Source organism: Oncorhynchus mykiss, chromosome 13 (assembly GCF_057628025.1).
Source record: "Oncorhynchus mykiss isolate SJ-2025 chromosome 13, ASM5762802v1, whole genome shotgun sequence".
NCBI classification, from domain to species: domain Eukaryota; kingdom Metazoa; phylum Chordata; class Actinopteri; order Salmoniformes; family Salmonidae; genus Oncorhynchus; species Oncorhynchus mykiss.
The window spans coordinates 78061371-78081370 of record NC_143034.1 but is presented as its reverse complement, the minus strand read 5'-3'; the positions used below and the strand labels follow the sequence as shown (position 1 = coordinate 78081370).

General features: G+C 43.2%; 1 protein-coding gene across 4 annotated transcripts in view; it reads right to left on the bottom strand.

Moving 5' to 3' along the window:
- Positions 1 to 20000, bottom strand: part of fbxl16 (F-box and leucine rich repeat protein 16) — a 54737-nt gene that overhangs the window by 9034 nt on the left and 25703 nt on the right. The window contains exons 1-5 of one of the 4 annotated variants that reach the window (XM_090197799.1): positions 13992 to 14396; positions 12101 to 12815; positions 1104 to 1346; positions 561 to 826; positions 1 to 75 (exon numbers count right to left, since the gene is read on the bottom strand). The exon at positions 1 to 75 is cut by the window's left edge and continues 10 nt beyond it. In XM_090197799.1, the coding sequence (XP_090053925.1) occupies positions 1 to 75; positions 561 to 826; positions 1104 to 1346; positions 12101 to 12808 (1292 nt within the window). In that variant the 5' untranslated portion in view covers positions 12809 to 12815; positions 13992 to 14396. Of the gene's footprint in view, positions 76 to 560; positions 827 to 1103; positions 1347 to 7840; positions 7967 to 12100; positions 12816 to 13991; positions 14397 to 20000 lie in introns of those variants that run through there. The other 3 variants (XM_090197798.1, XM_090197800.1, XM_090197801.1) reach the window with 3 other exon arrangements.

The window sequence follows — 20000 nt, the reverse complement described above, 5'->3', positions numbered from 1 at the left end:
CAGCGCAGGTAGAGACTCCTCAAAGAAGACATGGTGGACAGGTAACCTAGACCTGTATCTGTAATCCTCACACATCTGGAAAGAGAGAGAGAGAGAGAGGGGGGAGAGAAAGGGGGGAGAGAGAGAGACAGAGAGAGAGGGGGGGGGAGAGAGAGAGAGAGAGAGAGAGAGAGAGAGAGAGAGAGAGACAGAGAGAGAGAGAGAGAGAGAGAGAGAGAGAGAGAGAGAGAGACAGAGAGAGAGAGACAGAGAGAGAGAGAGAGAGAGAGAGAGAGAGAGAGAGAGACAGAGACAGAGAGAGAGAGAGAGAGAGAGAGAGAGAGAGAGAGAGAGAGAGAGAGAGAGAGAGAGAGAGAGTGACCATAATGATACTTTTCATACTATACTGGTTTTCTTTCTGAAATAACTGTACTCAGCAGATCCCAGACCCCCCCACCACACACACTATACTACTACCTGCTATACTCCACACTACTATACTACACCCTATACCCTACTATAATACACACTACTATACTATACTATACTACACATTACACTACACTATACTCCGCTCTCACCTGTCCAGTACCAGCTCCTCTAGTTTGTGGAGGTCACAGGCGATGTACTCCAGGGCCATGTCAGTGATGCGTGGGCACCAGGAGAGGTCCAGGCTCCGCAGCTTCCTCAGGTTCTCTGCTACCAGCTCCACCCCATCATCAGTGATTTTAGAGCAGCCTGACAGGCTCAGAGCCGTGAGGTTGGGCAGGCTGTGGACCATGTTAACCACACCATGGTTGGTGATCTCCCAACACGAGTGGAGACGCAGCGTGTGAGTGGTGTAGCCCTGAGGGGGAGGGAGGGAGGGAGGGAGGGAGGGAGGGAGGGAGGGAGGGAGGGGGGGGAGAGAGAGAGAGAGAGAGACAGGGAGAGAGAGAGAGAGAATGAGGTTTAGGATTATATCTCTGAACTCATCATGAGAGGATCAATGGGGGCCCCTCCGGCCGGTAGGGGAACTGATCTGCAGGCCTACAGAGAGGACGGAGAGAGGGGGAAGGGAAGACGTGTGTGTGTGTGTACCAGTACCTGCGTGCTCTCTATAACAGTGTAGGATTGTAACCTACCTGTTTGGCTGTGAAGTAAGCCATGGCTGTGTCGGTTACGTGGTAGGCCTGCAGGCTGAGCTCTGACAGGTTGGGCAGTAGCTGTGAGATGGCAGCGATGGCGTCGTCCGCTACGTTGATACAGTCGCTGACGCTGAGCGAGGTGAGCCGTGCGTTCAGGCTGGACCACAGACCGGCCTCCGTGAAGTCATTACAACCGGCCAACTCCAGGTGCATCAGACCCTGCATCTGTTCCAGCATCACCTACACACACCAGACAACACACTGAGATTACACAATACACACACACCTATCCAGCATCACCTACACACACACCACAGAGAACACACTGAGATTACACAATACACACACACCTATCCAGCATCACCTACACACACACCACAGAGAACACACTGAGATTACACAATACACACACACCTATCCAGCATCACCTACACACACACCACAGAGAACACACTGAGATTACACAATACACACACCCCTATCCAGCATCACCTACACACACACACCTATCCAGCATCACCTACACACACACCACAGAGAACACACTGAGATTACACAATACACACACACCTATCCAGCATCACCTACACACACACCACAGAGAACACACTGAGATTACACAATACACACACACCTATCCAGCATCACCTACACACACCAGAGAACACACTGAGATTACACAATACACACACACACCTATCCAGCATCACCTACACACACACCAGAGAACACACTGAGATTACACAATACACACACACACCTATCCAGCATCACCTACACACACACCAGAGAACACAAACTGAGATTACACAATACACACACACCTATCCAGCATCACCTACACACACACCAGACAACACACTGAGATTACACAATACACACACACCTATCCAGCATCAACTACACACACCACAGAGAACACACTGATATTACACAATACACACACCCCTATCCAGCATCACCTACACACACACCACACTGAGATTACACAATACACACACACACCTATCCAGCATCACACACACACACACACACACACACACACACACACACACACACACACACACCACAGAGAACACAATGAGATTACACAGTACACACCCCCCTAACCAGCATCACCTACACACACACCACAGAGAACATACTGAGATTACACAATACACACACACACCTATCCAGCATCACCTACACACACACACACACACACAACATATATTACACAATACACACACACCACAGACAACACACTGAGATTACACAATACACACACACCTATCCAGCATCACCTACACACACACACACTACAGAGAACACACACTGAGTTTAAAGAATACACACACACCTATCCAGCATCACCTACACACACACACCACAGACAACACACTGAGATTACACAATACACACACACCTATCCAGCATCACCTACACACACACACCACAGACAACACACTGAGATTACACAATACACACACACCTATCCAGCATCACCTACACACACACACAGAGAACACACACTGAGTTTGCAGAATACACACACCCTTATTCAGCATCACCTACACACACACACCACAGAGAACACACACTGAGTTTAAAGAATACACACACACCTATCCAGCATCACCTACACACACCACAGAGAACACACACTGAGTTTACAGAATACACACACACCTATCCGGCATCACCTATACACACACACACACCACAGAGAACACACACTGAGTTTACAACGATATAACTCTGATACAACTCTGATACAACTCTGATACAACTCTGATACAACTGATATAACTGATATAACTCAGATATAACTGATATAACTGATATAACTGATATAACTGATATAACTGATACAACTCTGATACAACTCTGATACAACTCTGATACAACTCGGATATAACTGATACAACTCGGATACAACTGATATAACTCTGATATAACTGATATAACTCAGATATAACTGATATAACTGATATAACTCAGATATAACTGATATAACTGATATAACTCAGATATAACTGATATAACTGATATAACTCAGATATAACTGATATAACTCTGATATAACTTGGATATAACTGATATAACTGATATAACTCAGATATAACTGATATAACTCAGATATAACTGATATAACTGATATAACTGATATAACTCAGATATAACTGATATAACTCAGATATAACTGATATAACTCGGATATAACTGATATAACTCAGATATAACTGATATAACTGATATAACTGATATAACTCGGATATAACTGATATAACTCAGATATAACTGATATAACTGATATAACTCAGATATAACTGATATAACTGATATAACTCAGATATAAATGATATAACTGATATCACTGATATAACTCCGATATAACTGATATAACTCGGATATAACTGATATAACTCGGATATAACTCAGATATAACTGATATAACTCGGATATAACTCAGATATAACTGATATAACTCGGATATAACTCAGATATAACTGATATAACTCAGATATAACTGTGATACTAAAGTGTATTTGGAAGGTATTCAGACCCCTTGACTTTTTCCACATTTTGTTACGTTACAGCCTTATTCTAATATTGATTAAATTGTTTTTCCCCTCATCAATCTACGCACAATATCCAATAATGACATCACAATACCCCATAATGACATCACAATACCCCATAATGACATCACAATACCCCATAATGACATCACAATATCCAATAATGACGAAGCAAAAACAGGTTTTTAGACATTTTCGCAAATGTATTAAAAATCAGCGCTCTGGAGCAGGTTTTCATCAAGGATCTCTCTGTACTTTGCTCCGTTCATCTTTCCCTCCATCCTGACTAGTCTCCCAGTCCCTGCAGGTAAAAAAACATTTCCACAGCATGATGCTGCCACCACCATGCTTCACTGTAGGGATGGAGCCAGGTCTCCTCTAGACGTGACACTTGGCATTCAGGCCAAAGAGTTCAATCTTGGTTTCATCAGACGAGAGAATCTTGTTTCTCATGGTCTGAGAGTCCTTTAGATGCCTTTTGGCAAACTCCAAGCGGGCTGTCATGTGCCTTTTACAGAGGAGTGGCTTCCATCTGGCCACTCTACCAATCAGGGCTGATTGGTGGAGTGCTGCACAGATGGTTCTCCTATCTCCACAGAGGAAATCTATCAGAGTGACCATCGGGTTCTTGGTTACCTCCCTGACCAAGGCCCTTCTTCCCCGATTGCTCAGTTTGGCCGGGTGGCCAGCCCTAGGAAGAGTCTTGGTGGTTCCAATCTTCTTCCATTTAAGAATGATGGAGGCCATTGTGTTCTTGGGGACCTTCAATGCCGCAGAAATGTTTTGGTACCCTTCCCCAGATCTGTGCCTCGACACAATCCTGTCTCTGAGCTGTACGGACAATTCCTTCTACCACAACATGGCTTGGTTTTTACTCTGACATGCACTGTCAACTCTGGGACTTTATATAGAAAGATGTGTGCCTTTCCAAATCATGACCAATCATCTGAATTTACCACAGGTGGACTCCAATCAAGTTGTAGAAACATCTCAAGGATGATCAATGGAAACAGGATGCACCTGAGCTCAATTTTAAGCCTCATAGCAAAGGGTCTGAATACTTATGTAAATAAGATATTTCTGTTTTTTACTTTTGAATACATTTGCAAAAAATTCTAAAAAGCTTTTTTATTTTATTTAACCTTTATTTAACAAGGCAGGTCAGTTAAGAACAAATTCTTATTTACAGTGACGGCCTAGGAACAGTGGGTTAACTGCTTTGTTCAGGGGCAGAACGACAGATTTTTACCTCGTCAGCTCGGGGACTCGATCTTGCAACCTTTCAGTTACTAGTCCAACGCTCTTACCACTAGGCTACCCTGCCGCCCCATTAGTCATTATGGGCTATTGTGTGTAGATTGATGAGGATTTAGAAAAAAAACAATTTTAGAAATGTGTAAAAAGTCAAGGGGTCTGAATACTTTCTGAAGGCACTGTAACTCTAAGGATTCACTCTGATCAGCAGTAGATGCCAGGTATTGCACGCTAGACATTTAAAGGTAATTTCCAATTGAGCCGACAAAACGCAGCGTTTACTGTGAATGCAGTCTCCGCTAAAGTGGGAACATTACCTTTAAATGGTGCATAGTGGACAAAGTGCAATCGGGGATTGAATCCTAAGCCTAAGTGATTTAAGTCAACTCAATGACTGTTTATCCTCCAACGGTCATATTCAAACTACGGACCAGGAGCCTCATCCGGTACCATACTTCCTGTGACTCTGAACGTCAGCTCATCTCATCAACAACACCACTTCCTGTGACTCTGAACGTCAGCTCATCTCATCAACAACACCACTTCCTGTGACGCTGAACGTCAGCTCATCTCATCAACAACACCACTTCCTGTGACTCTGAACATCAGCTCATCTCATCAACAACACAACTTCCTGTGACTCTGAACGTCAGCTCATCTCATCAACAACACAACTTCCTGTGACTCTGAACGTCAGCTCATCTCATCAACAACACAACTTCCTGTGACTCTGAACGTCAGCTCATCTCATCAACAACACAACTTCCTGTGACTGTGAACGTCAGCTCATCTCATCAACAACACAACCACAACAATGTCCCTGACAATAAGGTGCACAATATACTGTAAGGTCGACATGTTCCCCTTTCGCAAAGACCTCTGCACTATGAACTAACTCAAGAGGCAACCTTCTAAATAACCGGGGCTCCAATACTGAACCTCACAATTGTGTTGAATGTGGCCTGTTAAATCGCACTGTAACTAAATCTTCGGTTTTAACAAAAACTCCAACATAAATCACGCAGCAGATTACAGTGGGGCAAAAAAGTATTTAGTCAGCCACCAATTGTGCAAGTTCTCCCACTTAAAAAGATGAGAGAGGTAATTTTCATCATAGGTACACTTCAACTATGACAGTCCAAATGAGAAAAAAAATCCAGAAAATCACATTGTAGGATTTTTTATGAATTTATTAATGAACAACACCACCACAGTAGTCCATATTCACAACACCACCACAGTAGTCCATACTCACAACACCACCACAGTAGTCCATACTCACAACAACACAGTAGTCCATAGTCACAACAACACCACAGTAGTCCATACTCACAACAACACCACAGTAGTCCATACTCACAACAACACCACAGTAGTCCATACTCACAACACCACAGTAGTCCATACTCACAACAACACAGTAGTCCATACTCACAACAACACAGTAGTCCATACTCACAACACCACCACAGTAGTCCTCACAACAACACCACAGTAGTCCATACTCACAACAACACAGTAGTCCAAATTCACAACAACACAGTAGTCCATACTAACAACAACACCACAGTAATCCATACTAACAACAACACAGTAGTCCATACTCACAACAACACCACAGTAGTCCATATTCACAACACCACCACAGTAGTCCATACTCACAACACCACCACAGTAGTCCATACTCACAACAACACCACAGTAGTCCATACTCACAACAACACCACAGTAGTCCATACTCACAACAACACCACAGTAGTCCATACTCACAACAACACCACAGTAGTCCATACTCACAACAACACCACAGTAGTCCATACTCACAACAACGCCACAGTAGTCCATATTCACAACAACACAGTAGTCCATACTCACAACACCACCACAGTAGTCCATACTCACAACAACACCACAGTAGTCCATACTCACAACAACACAGTAGTCCATATTCACAACAACACAGTAGTCCATACTCACAACACCACGACAGTAGTCCATACTCACAACACCACAGTACTCCATACTCACAACACCACAGTAGTCCATACTAACAGCAACACCACAGTAATCCATACAACAACACAGTAGTCCATACTCACAACACCACAGTAGTCCATACTCACAGCTCCACCACAGTAGTCCATACTCACAACAACACCACAGTAGTCCATACTCACAACAACACCACAGTAGTCCATACTCACAACAACACCACAGTAGTCCATACTCACAACACCACCACAGTAGTCCATACTCACAACACCACCACAGTAGTCCATACTCACAACACCACAGTAGTCCATACTCACAACACCACAGTAGTCCATACTCACAACACCACAGTAGTCCATACTCACAGCTCCACCACAGTAGTCCATACTCACAACAACACCACAGTAGTCCATACTCACAACAACACCACAGTAGTCCATACTCACAACAACACCACAGTAGTCCATACTCACAACACCACCACAGTAGTCCATACTCACAACACCACAGTAGTCCATACTCACAACACCACAGTAGTCCATACTCACAACACCACAGTAGTCCATATTCACAACTCCACCACAGTAGTCCATATTCACAACACCACCACAGTAGTCCATACTCACAACAACACCACAGTAGTCCATATTCACAACTCCACCACAGTAGTCCATACTCACAACAACACCACAGTAGTCCATACTCACAACACCACAGTAGTCCATATTCACAACTCCACCACAGTAGTCCATACTCACAACACCACAACCTTTTCTCCCTCGGTGATGCTGTGTTTACAGAGACGATCAGAAACTCAGCTATGCTATTGTTATTATAATAGACAATGGTTGGATTGCATCTTACAGCACACTGCACTCCTGTGACATCTCACGTTTCACAGAGACTCATGTTCATTCTACTCACTCTATCGATTGTTTACCTGCTGGGGATAAACATTCCACAGATCTAGGACCAGCTCACCAGCCTCAAACACTAACCTTAACCATTAACCATTCTAATAGAATATCTCTCCTCTCTCTGTCCCATGATCATGTGACCAGTGAGCAAGGTCATGTGATGTGACATTCCACATTCCATGTGATCCCCGGTGACCTAGTTGACATGGTGCCCAGCTACAGCGGAATCCAGCTCGCCCGGTGACTGTTACTAGGTTACGCAGCGGTGGGGTGGCAGGCTTTCCTGAGTTCAGGGAGTGCATTGTGTTGATATTGATGCTGAGGATTAACAAAAGTAACACGTTAAATTACTTTAAAGTAACACGGTATATTACTATAAAGTATTGCGTTATATTACTATATAGTATTGCGTTATATTACTATAAAGTAACACGTTATATTACTATAAAGTATTGTGTTATATTACTATATAGTATTGTGTTATATTACTATAAAGTAACACGGTATATTACTATAAAGTATTGCGTTATATTACTATATAGTATTGCGTTATATTACTATAAAGTAACACGTTATATTACTATAAAGTAACACGTTATATTACTATAAAGTATTGTGTTATATTACTATAAAGTAAGGTGTTATATTACTATAAAGTAACATGTTATATTACTATAAAGTAACATGTTATATTACTATAAAGAAACATGTTATATTACTATAAAGTATTGCGTTATATTACTATAAAGTAAGGTGTTATATTACTATAAAGTATTGCGTTATATTACTATAAAGTAAGGTGTTATATTACTATAAAGTATTGCGTTATATTACTATAAAGTAAGGTGTTATATTACTATAAAGTATTGTGTTATATTACTATAAAGTATTGTGTTATATTACTATAAAGTATTATGTTATATTACTATAAAGTATTGTGTTATATTACTATAAAGTATTGTGTTATATTACTATAAAGTATTGTGTTATATTACTATAAAGTATTGTGTTATATTACTATAAAGTATTGTGTTATATTACTATAAAGTATTGTGTTATATTACTATAAAAAAACATGTTATATTACTATATGTAGGACTAATGGAAGCTACATCTACTGTAGGACTAATGGAAGCTCCATCTACTGTAGGACTAATGGAAGCTCCATCTACTGTAGGACTAATGGAAGCTCCATCTACTGTAGGACTAATGGAAGCTACATGTACTGTAGGACTAATGGAAGCTACATCTACTGTAGGACTAATGGAAGCTACATCTACTGTAGGACTAATGGAAGCTACATCTACTGTAGGACTAATGGAATCTACATCTACTGTCGGACTAATGGAAGCCACATCTACTGTAGGACTAATGGAAGCTACATCTACTGTCGGACTAATGGAAGCCACATCTACTGTAGGACTAATGGAAGCTACATCTACTGTAGGACTAATGGAAGCTCCATCTACTGTAGGACTAATGGAAGCTCCATCTACTGTAGGACTAATGGAAGCTCCATCTACTGTAGGACTAATGGAAGCTACATCTACTGTAGGACTAATGGAAGCTCCATCTACTGTAGGACTAATGGAAGCTCCATCTACTGTAGGACTAATGGAAGCTCCATCTACTGTAGGACTAATGGAAGCTACATCTACTGTAGGACTAATGGAAGCTACATCTACTGTAGGACTAATGGAAGCTACATGTACTGTAGGACTAATGGAAGCTACATCTACTGTAGGACTAATGGAAGCTAAATGTACTGTAAGACTAATGGAAGCTACATCTACTGTAGGACTAATGGAAGCTACATCTACTGTAGGACTAATGGAAGCTACATCTACTGTAGGACTAATGGAAGTTACATGTACTGTAGGACTAATGAAAGCTCCATCTACTGTCGGACTAATGGAAGCCACATCTACTGTAGGACTAATGGAAGCTACATCTACTGTAGGACTAATGGAAGCTCCATCTACTGTAGGACTAATGGAAGCTACATCTACTGTAGGACTAATGGAAGCTACATCTACTGTAGGACTAATGGAAGCTACATCTACTGTAGGACTAATGGAAGCTCCATCTACTGTAGGACTAATGGAAGCTACATCTACTGTAGGACTAATGGACGCTACATCTACTGTAGGACTAATGGAAGCTACATGTACTGTAGGACTAATGGAAGCTACATCTACTGTAGGACTAATGGAAGCTACATCTACTGTAGGACTAATGGAAGCTACATCTACTGTAGGACTAATGGAAGCTACATCTACTGTAGGACTAATGGAAGCTACATGTACTGTAGGACTAATGGAAGCTACATCTACTGTAGGACTAATGGAAGCTACATGTACTGTAGGACTAATGGAAGCTACATCTACTGTAGGACTAATGGAAGCTACATGTACTGTAAGACTAATGGAAGCTACATCTACTGTAGGACTAATGGAAGCTACATCTACTGTAGGACTAATGGAAGCTACATCTACTGTAGGACTAATGGAAGCTACATCTACTGTAGGACTAATGGAAGCTCCATGTACTGTAGGACTAATGGAAGCTCCATCTACTGTAGGACTAATGGAAGCTACATCTACTGTAGGACTAATGGGAGCTCCATCTACTGTAGGACTAATGGAAGCTCCATCTACTGTAGGACTAATGGAAGCTACATCTACTGTAGGACTAATGGAAGCTCCATCTACTGTAGGACTAATGGAAGCTACATCTACTGTAGGACTAATGGGAGCTCCATCTACTGTAGGACTAATGGAAGCTCCATCTACTGTAGGACTAATGGAAGCTACATGTACTGTCGGACTAATGGAAGCTCCATCTACTGTAGGACACATTGAGTACACATTGTTGATTCCCGCTGGGGTCATCCATATGAAATAGCATGCACACACTACACGCTTTTTCCCTCAGGGTCTCTCGGACGTTTCACAGTTTTACTGTAGCCCTGAACTAGCTCACCTGATTGAAGCAGTCAAGGGCTTGATGATTAGTTGATGATTCGTTTATGATTAGTTGATGATTAGTTGACCAGTTGAATCAGCTGCTAGCTGTGGAATAGTTTAAATCCATGGACAGGCTTGTCCCCAAGGAGAGGTTGTAGAAAGGCTGTGCTAAATGGCATGTTTGTGTTCACATGACTGTAACTATATAAGAACCCTCCGTGCCCGGCATCCTACCCCCACCTTCCCTACCCTACCACCAGGACCCCCTCAACCCCCTGGGACCTACCGCAGCTTCTCTCCTGGGTCCAGACCTGGAGTCACAGCCCGCTGACAGCCCTCAACCCCCTGGGACCCTTGCCCACCACAGCTTCTCTCCTGGGACCCTTGCCCACCACAGCTTCTCCCCTGGGTCCCTTGCCCACCACAGCTTCTCTCCTGGGTCCCTTGCCCACCGCAGCTTCTCTCCTGGGACCCTTGCCTACCACAGCTTATCTCCTGGGACCCTTGCCCACCACAGCTTCTCTCCTGGGACCCTTGCCCACCACAGCTTCTCTCCTGGGACCCTTGCCCACCACAGCTTCTCTCCTGGGACCCTTGCCCACCACAGCTTCTCTCCTGGGACCCTTGCCCACCACAGCTTCTCTCCTGGGACCCTTGCCTACCACAGCTTCTCTCCTGGGACCCTTGCCCACCACAGCTTCTCTCCTGGGACCCTTGCCTACCGCAGCTTCTCTCCTGGGACCCTTGCCTACCACAGCTTCTCTCCTGGGACCCTTGCCCACCACAGCTTCTCTCCTGGGACCCTTGCCTACCGCAGCTTCTCTCCTGGGACCCTTGCCTACCACAGCTTCTCTCCTGGGTTCAGACCTGGAGTCACAGCCCGCTGACGGCCCTCAACCCCCTGGGACCCTTGCCTACCACAGCTTCTCTCCTGGGACCCTTGCCCAACGCAGCTTCTCTCCTGGGTCCAGACCTGGACCACAGCCCGCTGACAGTAAATACAGTGGGGGGAAACAGTATTTAGTCAGCCACCAATTGTGCAAGTTCTCCCACTTAAAAAGATGAGAGAGGCCTGTAATTTCCATCATGGGTACAGTTCAACTATGACAGACAAAATGAGGGAAAGAAAATCCAGAAAACCACATTGTAGGATTTTTTTAAATGAATTTATTTGTACCTATGATGAAAATTACAGGCCTCTCTCATCTTTTTAAGTGGGAGAACTTGCACAATTGGTGGCTGACTAAATACGTTTTTTTTGCCCCCCACTGTATATATATATATATATGACAATGACTCACCTCCAGGCCTGCGTCTGTAATGGTGGACCTCTTCAGACTGACCGACTTCACCCCCTTCTTGGACAAGGGGTAGTTATCAATGAACTCACAGATGTCCAGGTCTGAAACTCCCACCAGACAGAACGCCTGGAACCCCCTGAGAGCGAAGGCCTGCAGGCTGACAAACTCCTTGTCTCCGCCGGGGAGCAGGGCGTACAGCTCCTTGGCGTGGAGGATGGGCGTGACACCCTCCCAGAACTTAGACTGGTACAGCACTTTCCTCCAGGTCCTACACACCTGGGCCAGGACACACTTCTCAGCCGTGGTGAAATACCACAGCAGCCTGTTGAGCAGCTTCTCATCCAGGGCCAGCTGGCGCTCCAGGGGCGGCAGAAGGGCCAGAGGCAGGGGGAGGGGAAGGTGAGGCTTGGGGAAGGTGAGGGGGACCTGGCGCAGCGGGGGTTTGAGGACCATCAGGGGGCTGTGGTCCAGGTCTGGACCCAGGAGAGAGGGACCCAGGGGGTTGAGGGGGTCCAGGTGGTAGGGTAGGGAAGGCGGGGGTAGGATGCCGGGCACGGAGGAGGATTGGCACAGGCGGTTCTTGGCGGCGGGCGTGCCCTTGGTGATGCTGGCGCTGCCCAAACCGTTGGGCTGAGGGGGGAGCTTGACCATGCCGTTCCTCGGGACACACGGAGACTTGAGCTCGCTGGGGGTCGACATGTTCAACATTGGGAACCTAGGAGGAGGGAGAAAGAATTAATACATGGTAAACATTGGATCAGAGAGAGAGAGAGGGGGGGGGGGGGGTAGTGATCTGGCCCTCATACCATCATTGGCTACCTAATCATCGCCGGCTTCCAATTGGCTCATTCATCTCATTCATCTCCCCTTCCACTATTCACCAGGTTGTTGCTGTGACTGAGAATGTGTTGTCAGTCAACTTACCTGGTTAAATAAAAATATATTTAACACATTGTCTATGGACCTGCCTGTCTGTCACTCAAGGGACTGAGTAGATAAACACCACTGGGCAGTTCTTATGTAGATAGCTGAGCCGCAGACTGACTGTGTTTCCCAAAAACCTGCGTGCTTGATGTTGGAGAGCCTCGCTCTTATGTACAATATAGCCTGCACAGAAACAGACACGATTTCTGGGCAAACAAAGCATTATTTTTCGTTTGAATAATTCACAGAACACTTGGCGACACTCCCTTGGCAGGCTTGCACTGGAAATAGAACAGAGCGGTTGTTTATAGTGGCAGAGGCCTATATCTAAGCAAGCATCCCTACTAGACTAGCCTACAATATTACGTAATGCCGATGGCACAGTAGCACAGCAGTAAGTTACAATAGGACGTGTTTACTCTGAATAAAGATACCAAGGCCATACATAAACAGTTTAAATCGATGGCCGACGCTGAGAGGTGTAACGTTTGCGCCTGATCAACAATCATCGCAGATAAAATAAACTCTATGCATTCTTCATTGTCAAAACCTTCAGATGCAGTCGGCATCATTATTCATATCGACAAAATATACAATTAATAGCATTCCCGTCATCAAATAGTGTCTATGACTGCCGACAGTAACCCAGGCTATAGGCTTCACCATCAGACGTTAGCCTTGGGCTTTTACAAACGGATCGAATATTAAACCCATTTCACATCAGCTTGTGATCGGTCCAATATTCGGTTTGTGCTGCACGCAACACATATCGGTGTAATAGAGCTGAACGGGGAATAAGCGATGCGGCAGCAGAAAAGCTAACCGAAGGAAGGGATGACTATTCTCCCGTCCCTTCTCGTCCTCTCTCTCTCTCTCTCCCTCCCTCCCGCTCTCTCGCACCGCTAAACAAAAAAAAATACCATTGCAGTGCTCCGGCCAGCATGAATCTGCATTGTACTGCTCTTACCTTTAAACTGAACCCCGTCACCTCCCCCGGTTGACCCGAAGCCTCGCAAGTCTTTCACCAAACGGAGCTCTATTTTATCGCCCGCATCACCATACTACCAGCAGCATCCACAGGGAATGGCGGAGAGCGGGGGATGTTATTGAATTGTTGTAGCTACGACGCGATGCGAATCGTTTGAAAGGTGCATCATTTTGTATCGGAAGCGACGAGGACAGAATAAGAGGGAATATGCGTGAAATCGGGACGATGTGTTGTCCGGTGTTGTTTGTTTCATCGGCGCATCATTCCACGGTGTCAGCGGATATAACTATGTGGTGCGTTCGAATCAGTGTCGGGGAGAGAGAGAGAGAGAACGAGAACCCTGTAAATAGAAACCAACATGACATCGCCTGGCTCACTGACATCAGCGGAACTCAACAGAGGAGGAGAGGAAGAGAGGAGGCTGAGGCGGTACTCTCTCTCTCTCTCTCTCTTTCGTTCTCTCTCTCTCAATTCAATTTCAGTTCAACATGTTTCCCATGCTTTATTGGCAACATGTGTTTACATTGCCTGAGCAATTGAATTGAACAAAAATGAGAAAAATAGAAAAAAAAAAGAAATTAACAGTAAACATTTCACTCCAAAATGTTCGAAAAAGATCAAGACATTTCAAGTGTTATATATTATCAGTAATGTTTTAGCAATGTGCAAATAGTTATAGTACGAATAGTAGGGGAAGATAAATAAACAGATTCATATTGGTGGTATTTACTCTCTCTCTCTCTCTCCTCTCTCTCTCTGTCTCTCTCCCTCTCTCTCTCTCTCTCTCTTTCTCTCTCTCTCCCCATCTCTCTTTCTCTCTCTCTCTGTCTCTCTCTGTCTCTCTCCCTCTCTCTGTCTCTCTGTCTCTGTCTCTCTGTCTCTCTCCCTCTCTCTCCCCCTCTCCCCCCCCCCCCCATCTGTCTCTCTCCCCACCTCTCTTTCTCTCGCTCAAAGGAGCCCGGGGTGCACCAAACACCCCAACAACAAATCATTAATTCACCCCCACTGAACGACTCATTACCCTAACCTATACTGCACTGAACGACTCATTACCCTAACCTATACTGCACTGAATGACTCATAACCCTAACCTATACTGCACTGAACGACTCATAACCCTAACCTATACTGCACTGAACGACTCATAACCCTAACCTATACTGCACTGAACGACTCATAACCCTAACCTATCCAGAACGACTCATAACCCTAACCTATACTGCACTGAACGACTCATAACCCTAACCTACACTGCACTGAACGACTCATTACCCTAACCTATACTGCACTGAACAACTCATAACTCTAACCTATATTGCACTGAACGACTCATGACCCTAACCTATACTGCACTGAATGACTCATAACCCTAACCTATCCTGAACGACTCATAACCCTAACCTATACTGCACTGAACGACTCATAACCCTAACCTACACTGCACTGAACGACTCATAACCCTAACCTATTCTGCACTGAACAACTCATAACCCTAACCTATATTGCACTGAACGACTCATGACCCTAACCTATACTGCACTGAATGACTCATAACCCTAACCTATCCTGAACGACTCATAACCCTAACCTATACTGCACTGAACGACTCATAACCCCAACCTATACTGCACTGAACGACTCATTACCCTAACCTATACTGAACGACTCATAACCCTAACCTACACTGCACTGAACGACTCATTACCCTAACCTATACTGAACGACTCATGACCCTAACCTACACTGCACTGAACGACTCATTACCCTAACCTATACTGCACTGAACGACTCATTACCCTAACCTATACTGAACGACTCATAACCCTAACCTATACTGCACTGAATTACTCATTACCCTAACCTATACTGAACGACTCATGACCCTAACCTACACTGCACTGAACGACTCATTACCCTAACCTATACTGAACGACTCATAACCCTAACCTATACTGCACTGAATGACTCATAACCCTAACCTATACTGCACTGAACGACTCATTACCCTAACCTATACTGCACTGAACGACTCATAACCCTAACCTATACTGCACTGAACGACTCATAACCCTAACCTATACTGCACTGAACGACTCATTACCCTAACCTATACTGCACTGAACGACTCATAACCCTAACCTACACTGCACTGAACGACTCATAACCCTAACCTATACTGCACTGAACGACTCATCACCCTAACCTATACTGCACTGAACGACTCATTACCCTAACCTATACTGCACTGAACGACTCATAACCCTAACCTATACTGCACTGAACGACTCATTATCCTAACCTATACTGCACTGAATGACTCATAACCCTAACCTATACTGCACTGAACGACTCATTACCCTAACCTATACTGCACTGAACGACTCAAAACCCTAACCTATACTGCACTGAACGACTCATAACCCTAACCTATACTGCACTGAACGACTCATTACCCTAACCTACACTGCACTGAACGACTCATTACCCTAACCTATACTGCACTGAATGACTCATCACCCTAACCGATACTGCACTGAACGACTCATTACCCTAACCTATACTGCACTGAACGACTCATAACCCTAACCTATACTGCACTGAACGACTCATAACCCTAACCTATACTGCACTGAATGACTCATAACCCTAACCTATACTGCACTGAACGACTCATAACCCTAACCTATACTGCACTGAACGACTCATAACCCTAACCTATACTGCACTGAATGACTCATAACCCTAACCTATACTGCACTGAACGACTCATAACCCTAACCTACACTGCACTGAACGACTCATAACCCTAACCTATACTGCACTGAACGACTCATTACCCTAACCTATACTGCACTGAACGACTCATAACCCTAACCTACACTGCACTGAACGACTCATAACCCTAACCTATACTGCACTGAACGACTCATTACCCTAACCTATACTGCACTGAACGACTCATAACCCTAACCTACACTGCACTGAACGACTCATAACCCTAACCTATACTGCACTGAACGACTCATTACCCTAACCTATACTGCACTGAACGACTCATAACCCTAACCTATACTGCACTGAACGACTCATAACCCTAACCTATACTGCACTGAACGACTCATTACCCTAACCTGCACTGCACTGAACGACTCATAACCCTAACCTATACTGCACTGAACGACTCATAACCCTAACCAATCCTGAACGACTCATAACCCTAACCTACACTGCACTGAACGACTCATAACCATAACCTATACTGAACGACTCATAACCCTAACCTATACTGCACTGAACGACTCATAACCCTAACCTACACTGCACTGAACGACTCATTACCCTAACCTACACTGCACTGAACGACTCATTACCCTAACCTATACTGCACTGAATGACTCATCACCCTAACCTATACTGCACTGAACGACTCATAACCCTAACCTATACTGCACTGAACGACTCATAACCCTAACCTATACTGCACTGAACGACTCATAACCCTAACCTATACTGAACGACTAATAACCCTAACCTATACTGCACTGTGGTCTAACATGAAGAGACATCCGTCCAACTGTACACAAGGTCCAACAGAAATGTGACTTTACTTTAGCCTACCATTTCCTCTGAAAGACACATACACATAGGCCTACAGCCTACTAATAATGATTGCCATTGCCTCTATTTGACTGTCTGGCAAAAATAAGCCTATATATTCTGTTAAAAGCCTGCCTGCCAGTCTAGCTGCCTGTCTGGCCTGTACATGTAGGCACTCAGCCAAATACAGTATGATTTTCATTGGCATTGCTACGGAATGGCCTGCAACATGTATCACACCGCAATAACTAACTACATGTTTACCAGCAAGGGAAGTGAATGATTTGGATCCACAGAGTAGATCTATTACTGACTATCAACTCATAGCACATCTCAAACACAGAGTAGATCTATTACTGAGTATCAACTCATAACACATCTCAAACACAGAGTAGATCTATTACTGAGTATCAACTCATAACACAGAGTAGATCTATTACTGAGTATCAACTCATAACCCATCTCATAACACAGAGTAGATATATTACTGAGTTTCAACTCATAACACATCTCAAACACAGAGTAGATCTATTACTGAGTTTCAACTCATAACACATCTCATAACACAGAGTAGATATATTACTGAGTATCAACTCATAACACAGAGTAGATCTATTACTGACTATCAACTCATAGCACATCTCAAAACACAGAGTAGTCTATTACTGAGTATCAACTCATAACACATCCCGAACACAGAGTAGATCTATTACTGAGCATCATCTCATAACACAGAGTAGATCTATTACTGAGTATCAACTCATAACACAGAGTAGATCTATTACTGAGTATCAACTCATAACACAGAGTAGATCTATTACTGATTATCAACTCATAACACAGAGTAGATCTATTACTGAGTATCAACTCATAACACATCCCGAACACAGAGTAGATCTATTACTGAGTATCAACTCATAACACATCTCAAAACACAGAGTAGTCTATTACTGAGTATCAACTCATAACACATCTCAAAACAGAGTAGATATATTACTGAGTATCAACTCATAACACGGAGTAGATATATTACTGAGTATCAACTCATAACACAGAGTAGATCTATTACTGAGTATCAACTCATAACCCATCTCATAACACAGAGTAGATATATTACTGAGTATCAACTCATAACACAGAGTAGATCTATTACTGAGTATCAACTCATAACCCATCTCATAACACAGAGTAGATATATTACTGATTATCAACTCATAACACATCTCAAAACACAGAGTAGATCTATTACTGAGTATCAACTCATAACCCATCTCAAACACAGAGTAGATCTATTACTGAGTATCAACTCATAACACAGAGTAGATCTATTACTGACTATCAACTCATAACACATCTCAAAACACAGAGTAGATCTATTACTGAGTATCAACTCATAACACAGAGTAGATCTATTACTGACTATCAACTCATAACACATCTCAAAACACAGAGTAGTTCTATTACTGAGTATCAACTCATAACACAGAGTCGATCTATTACTGACTATCAACTCATAACACATCTCAAAACACAGAGTAGATCTATTACTGAGTATCAACTCATAACCCATCTCAAACACAGAGTAGATCTATTACTGAGTATCAACTCATAACACATCTCAAAACACAGAGTAGATCCATTACTGAGTATCAAGTCATAACACAGAGAATATCTATTACTGAGCATCAACTCATAACACAGAGTAGATATATTACTGAGCATCAACTCATAACACATCTCAAAACACAGAGTAGATCTATTACTGAGTATCAACTCATAACACATCTCAAAAAACAGAGTAGATCTATTACTGAGTATCAACTCATAACACAGAGTAGATCTATTACTGACTAACAACTCATAACACATCTCAAAACACAGAGTAGATCTATTACTGAGTATCAACTCATAACACATCTCAAACACAGAGTAGATATATTACCGAGTATCAACTCATAACACATCTCAAAACACAGAGTAGATCTATTACTGAGTATCAACTCATAACACAGAGTATATATATTACTGAGCATCAACTCATAACACATCTCGAACACAGAGTAGATCTATTACTGAGTATCAACTCATAACACATCTCAAAACACAGAGTAGATCTATTACTGAGTATCAACTCATAACACAGAGTAGATCTATTACTGAGTATCAACTCATAACACATCTCAAAACACAGAGTAGATCTATTACTGAGTATCAACTCATAACACAGAGTAGATCTATTACTGAGTATCAACTCATAACACATCTCAAAACACAGAGTAGATCTATTACTGAGTATCAACTCATAACACAGAGTATATATATTACTGAGCATCAACTCATAACACATCTCGAACACAGAGTAGATCTATTACTGAGTATCAACTCATAACA